The sequence below is a fragment of the Frankliniella occidentalis genome, unplaced genomic scaffold (assembly GCF_000697945.3).
Source record: "Frankliniella occidentalis isolate FOCC.00 unplaced genomic scaffold, Focc_3.1 Scaffold1943, whole genome shotgun sequence".
Taxonomy (NCBI): domain Eukaryota; kingdom Metazoa; phylum Arthropoda; class Insecta; order Thysanoptera; family Thripidae; genus Frankliniella; species Frankliniella occidentalis.
The window spans coordinates 7,098-13,161 of NW_026269038.1; the positions used below are offsets into that span (position 1 = coordinate 7,098).

Consider the following 6,064-nt stretch of genomic DNA (forward strand, 5'->3'; position numbering starts at 1 on the left):
CCCCATCCTCCACCCCCAATGATCAGCCCACGAGGCCACGCGCCAACTGCTCCCTTTCGTCCGGAGTCCTGTGCAGTACCACACACTTGGGCGCCCAGGGCGGGCCACCGACTCCACTCGGCTGCGTGGCGGGTCGGCCTACCCAGAGCGGTGCAGGCGCTACCGCCGAGGCAATCGTTTTGTCCGGGTATAAGGTGGACCCATGGGCCCGACCGGCGACCGACACAATATTCGCGCACGACTCGCGACATCTGAAGTGGCCGCGCCGCCGGACCCCTGCCGCCGAGATAACGGCGAGGATCTTCCCGATAAGGTGGGCGGCCGCCGCCGCAGGTCAGGACGCCGACGGACAGGCAGTTTAGGTCGCAGCTCGAGCAGCGTCCCGTCGTCACCAGGATGTGCGCCCCGCACGAGAACTACTACAAGAGAAGGAAGAAAGTGATACAATTCGGTGAGCTGCCGTTTGCGTTGATGCCATTTCATTAAACGGCCTCAAACAAACATTTTCGCGATTTGCTAAAGTAAGTGATTACATATATTACGCCATCTTTGTGTCACGGCTCATCACCAACTGCAGCCGACACCAACGTCACTGGCGCAACAACCATTCAACCACAGTCCTTCTGCTCCAACGATGGCCGTGCAAGAAGACGCTGCTAGAGCATGGTGAGCCCCAGCTTCTTGTTGTCTGACGCACTGCATCAGTCGACTTTAGTCACTCACCCTCGTGCCTCCCCATCGGCAGGTGGAGGTCGCACCGCGCGGCCCGCGTGCGGAACCTCGTCAACGTGACCGACAAACTGCGGTCCGGCCGCGGACAGCCGAGTGCCGAGGCCCTGAGCGACGCGCTGCTGGAGGCGATGCGGGACGGCAACAAGGGGCAGCTGGAGTACATAATCGGCAGGGTGGTGGACGGCCGTCTGAGGGAGGACAGTCTGGCCGCCGCGTGGCGCAGGGCGCGCGTGCAGAGGCTGCCCCTGAGCGAGGACATGCAGCAGTGTGCAGTCGACTCCATGGTAGCGCTGCGCTACGGGTCGACCACCGAGTGGCTGAGCGGCGCGCTGCTGGAGGCGCTGCAGGACAACAGCGTGGAGGGCGTGGAGGCCGTACTCCGCACAGTGACGAACGCCCGACTACAGAAGGACAGTCTGGAGGCGGCGTGGCGCCAGGCCCAGGACCAGGGCGTGTTCGTAAGCAACAAAATGAAAAAACTTCTAAAGAATCTTCTAAACGGCTACTCGGAGCTCCTGAGCAGGGAGCAGACCCTGGGGTGGGACGCGCTGTGGGGCCTGGTGGACCGGCTGCTGGACGAGTACCTGCCGCGCCTGCTCGAACTACTCGGGCGCGACGGCGAGGAGGAGGACGAGGTCGTGGAGTTGGCCACGCTCTCGGCCCTGGCCATCCGCGAGCTGAAGGGGCACTTCTATCGGTCCTACGGCGAGGTGCCCTGGGAGGAGGTCGAGTACCTCCTGGCGATGTTCGTCGAGGCGCGGACCGTCTACACGACCCTGACATTCCTTGTGACCCAGGCGGACAAAATGAGAGTGCACCTAGAGTTTTTCATGGAGAAGGTAAGGGTTATGAAAACCACGTACAAAATCCGCCCAGACAGAGAGGCAGCTGTGAAGGAAATGAAAAGAGCCCATGGAGAGAGAGCCGCAGTAACAGCCAAGGCAGCTGTCGACCAGCGACTGAAGACCATCCTCGAGGACTTCACGCTGCTACGAGACTGGTACTCACTTGACGAGGTCGTGAAGGCCCTCGAGGCCGCCATCGAAGCCTTGCGACTACCATCGCAGATCTGGGAGGAGTGGGGGTGGCTGGCTTTGCGAAGAGGTCTTTTCGTAGCCGGGGAGAAGATGAAGAACTCGTGGACGTCGCCCAACTTGTCCAGTCGCTACGTCAAGCTCCTGGAGCTGACGGCCCCGGAAGGAATCCTCAAGTTGTTGTGCAGTTGGATTCGTGACGTTCAGGAGCACAGTGCGGCGGGAACCAACGCGGAGGCACTGACCATGTCTGACCTGGATTCTGAGCAGAGGAGGAAGTGGTTAGAGGAGGAACTGGGAAGAGTGCTGCACACGGTCTCAGCCATGCTCACCGAAGCTGAAACTGAATTACTGCGAAAGGGGATGAATCTGGATAACGTTCCACAAACCGACAGAGTGGCAAACTCACTACGAAACAAGAGTGTGACGTCTGACGCAACTCTGATCTACGAAGAAGTGATAAAAATACTAAAAGCTGCCAACCAAGGAAAACGCGACGAGAAACTACACAAATTAATTAGTGAACTGGGGGACTTGCAACCACGGGAAAACGTGATTATTGCCATTCAATGTAATTATAATAAAAGCCCCCACCTAAGTCCACTCACGGCATTGACCGCGAAGGTGTATTCGGCTGTGCTTCTACACTGCCCGCAAGATGTTCCCCGAATCCGCCAACTTCTGGATTGGAAAAGTGTCGAAGGCCTGAGTAACTTCCAAGCCAAACTGAATGAGTCAAGTTGTATTGGTGGTGGCTCTGGTGAGGCATCTCGCCACGCCATTGAGCGCGCCCTCTCCGCCCTGGAGGCCATTGAACGAGACTCCAACCATGTGAGACCGGTAAGGCATTACGCCGTAGAGGGCGGGCTGCAGGCGCTGGCCTCCCGCTGGTACAAGGACGACCAAGCTCCGCCACTGCTGGTCGCGCACGAGCCCGCCTTGTTCGGCCGCCAGTTGAGGAACCACCTGAACCACAAGGACCTGGCCATGACGGTCTTCTTTCCCACGGTTGAAGAATGTCGCAGTCTCTGGGGACTTCTTCTTTCTAGCCGCAGCCTAGTCGCTGACCGCCGTGGCGTGGCACACAGAGTACAGGAGCCGGCAGCCGCCGCAGCTGTAAACGCTGAAGTGTTGCGGCTGGCCAGGCTCAAGGACGAGATGTTCCGCGGCGCGCGCAGGGGAGGCCTGGCCGAGGTGCAGCGCGCCGCGGGGCTCGGCGTGGACCTCTCCAGCAGGGACTGCCGGGGCCGCACGCTGCTGCACGCCGCTGCCGAGGCCGGCCAGGCCCGCCTGGTGGACTGGCTGCTAAAGACCGAAGCCCTGGACCCGCTCGCCCAGGACCGGGAGGGGCGGAGCGCGCTGCACTGCGCTGCGACCGCGGAGGTGTCCCAGCTGCTGCTCGATGAAGGCCGAGGTGAGTATAATACACAAAGCTTTCCAAGCCAGAGCTTTTTTCAGTTTGCCTCTTGGTGTCGATCTAGCACATTCATGTCCTAACTTGGCTGCAAATCCACAGGGCTCATAAACACTTACTTGTTAGTAATTATTAATTCAGCCACACTGTAAAAAACGTTTTACTGAATTTTCAGTACTTTTAGTCTGAAGTTTTTTTTAAAAGACCAGCAGTCTGAAAATTCAGACTGCTCCCGGGTCTGAAATTTCAGTAGTGCCTTACCTTACCATACCGTTTAGTCTGAAAATTCAGACAGTCGGTATGAAAATATTTTTGAAAATGTTAAAAATGAACACATAGCGAGCGACTTAACAGCTGAAGGGGTAGACCGCAATGTCCAGGTGAGGACATATATGCCACTCTTAAAAAAATTAATACAAAAATCTGTAATTTGGATGTGCAGTTTTTTCAGCATCCGTGATACAAAAAATTGTATTCTTTTGGATACAAAAACAAATTTGTAATACGGATACAGAAATTTGTATCCATCGATACAGAAGAAAATACGTTGATGTTCAATACTCCGATATGAAAGAAAAATGTTTTATTCCTGCTGGTTGTCTCATTTTAGATGTTGCCCACACATGACAGGCAGTTAACTTCAAAGTTGTACCTTACCTAACCGGAAATTGAACCCCGAACCTCTGGGTTGGAATGCGACGCCTTAGCCCACACGGCTAAGGCGACTACCTGCGAGCAGTCGTGCTCCGACCCGGTGTCATTCTTCTCCACGTCTTGGCTGGCCCCTGAGCCTTCAGAGCAGTACTAACTAGTACTGCTCTGAAGCCTGAGCCTTTCTCTTAGCTATCAGGCTATTAGATGGGATTTATATGTGAATACTTTGAAAATAGATTTTATGGTAGATGGTGCTAGATTCAGTCTAACTGCTCACATATCGTGTTCAAATTGAACGTTAAAAACCGCAAAATTTTGAACGCACGTACAGATATCTGTTTCCATGTTACAGAAATTTGTATCCCGTTTACAGAAATTTGTAATCAGATTACAGAAAATTATAAAATGAATATAAAATTTTGAAATAAAATAAAAAATTTGTAATGTTTACAAATTTTTCTAAGCTTTTGCAAGATTTTGTATCACCGATGCAAATTGTTGTATCACAGTGCCCGGATACAGAAAACTGTAACAAATTTGATACAGAAATTTGTAATTTTTCTTAGAGTGAGACAAATTGCTCTAAAAACCTGATTCAGAGTAAAGAGTCTGCAGACGTTACTAATTACGCGTCTTCCCGTTCCAGTGACGCCTAGTATTTACGGGTTCTCTCCACTTCACACCGCGGCGCTCGCGGGCCGGGCCGACGTGATCCTGGCGCTCATTCCTGACTACGACCTCAACGATAAGAACTCCAACCTTACACCCCTGCACCTTGCTGCACGCGGCGGCCACGAGGCCGCGGTGCACGTGCTGCTGCAGGCGGGCGCGCGGTACGAGTCTGTCGGGGACCAGGCCACCCCGCTCACCGCAGCAGCCCAGGTCGGCAGCACTCCCGTGGTGAGCCTCCTCCGGGACCTGCCCGTGCTTCAGCAGCCCTCAGATGAAGACTTCTGGTTAGCTGCTGGCTTGGCCGGGCTGCTCCGACACGCGGACGTGTTCTCCACCCTCACAGCTGAGCTAAAGCGGCGCGGCGCGCAGCTAGACTGCGAGGCGGCGCAGTTGTGCGTATCCAGAGTGGCTGTGGGGGGCAGCACCGAGGTCGCCAAACACCTGCTGGAGTACTGGCCGGATGCTGTGCGGCTGGAGTTCGACACCTACTACCAGAGGACTGCCCTTACCCTCGCCGCAGAACACCGTTACGCTGCCCTGGTGCGCTCCCTGCTGAGGGTCGGGGCTGACCCGCTGCAGCGCGACAAGGACTCTGGCACCGCGCTGCACGCCGCGGCTGCTGGTGGCTCCGTGGAAGTGATCGACGCCCTGTGGGACCAGACGCAGGCGGAGCAGGACGCAGGGAGGAGAGCGGCGCTGCTGCGGCTGTGGGAGGGCCGGGAAGAGAAGGCCCCACCGCTGTGCCACGCGGCGGGAGGAGGCCACCTGGAGGCCGTGCAGCGGCTGGTGGAGCTGGGCGCGGACAAGGACGTAACGCCTCCAGATAAACCTGATGAGACGCCTCTCTGCTCGGCCGCAGCAGCTGGCCGCGCGGAGGTAGTGCGGTGGCTGCAGCGGCGGAGTGCCCGTGAGGGTGCAGCACTGCATATGGCTGCGGGTATGGGGCACCTGGCCGTGGTGAAGCTCCTCGTGCCGGCCAGCCAGCTCCCGAAGCAGCAGCAGCGCGAGCGCCTGGACCGGCTGCAGCTGGTGGATTCAGGTGGGAACGCACCCCTAGTCAGTGCTGTGGCGTCGGGCTCGCTGGGGGTGGTGAAGTACCTCTTGGTGCGGGAGCTGCAGCTGCTGGAGGCACACTACAGCAGGACAGTGAAGGACAGGCGGTGTGTGACGCCGCGCAAGGTCACCGTATACTCGCTTTACCGCGAGGGGCTCTCAGCTTTGCAGTGGTCTGTCTGTAGTGACGCCCCCTCCAGTGTGTTCCGCGAGCTGCTCCGGTACATGGAGGACCCGCGGCTGATGGAGCTGGGCGGCACGGAGGTACTGGCGGTGCGCGACATGGTGCGGGCGGCGCTGGACCTGGTGGAGCCCGTCAGTCTCGAGTGGACCTCACGGTACGGCCGGGGGAATCACGTCGAGGAGATGAAGAAGGTGCTCAACGAGTCCCTCCGGCGGCTGCAGGACTCGGCTGCTGCGCAACGCCTCTGCACCGCGGGTCAGCCTGAGTGAGCCGCACCGACTGCAGCTGTTGATGACAAAGTTATTAGAAAATAATGATAAA

The 6,064-nt window shown here is 57.1% G+C and overlaps 1 protein-coding gene across 1 annotated transcript; it reads left to right on the top strand.

Annotated features, from left to right (window-relative positions):
• Positions 1–310: 310 nt before the first annotated feature.
• On the top strand, positions 311–6,058 carry LOC113215570 (uncharacterized). Its single transcript, XM_052276160.1, has 4 exons — positions 311–451; positions 578–666; positions 746–3,180; positions 4,481–6,058. The coding sequence occupies exons 2-4, from the start codon at positions 635–637 to the stop codon at positions 6,010–6,012; spliced, it is 3,999 nt and encodes a 1,332-aa protein (XP_052132120.1). The 5' UTR covers positions 311–451; positions 578–634; the 3' UTR covers positions 6,013–6,058.
• The last annotated feature ends 6 nt before the right edge of the window (positions 6,059–6,064 follow it).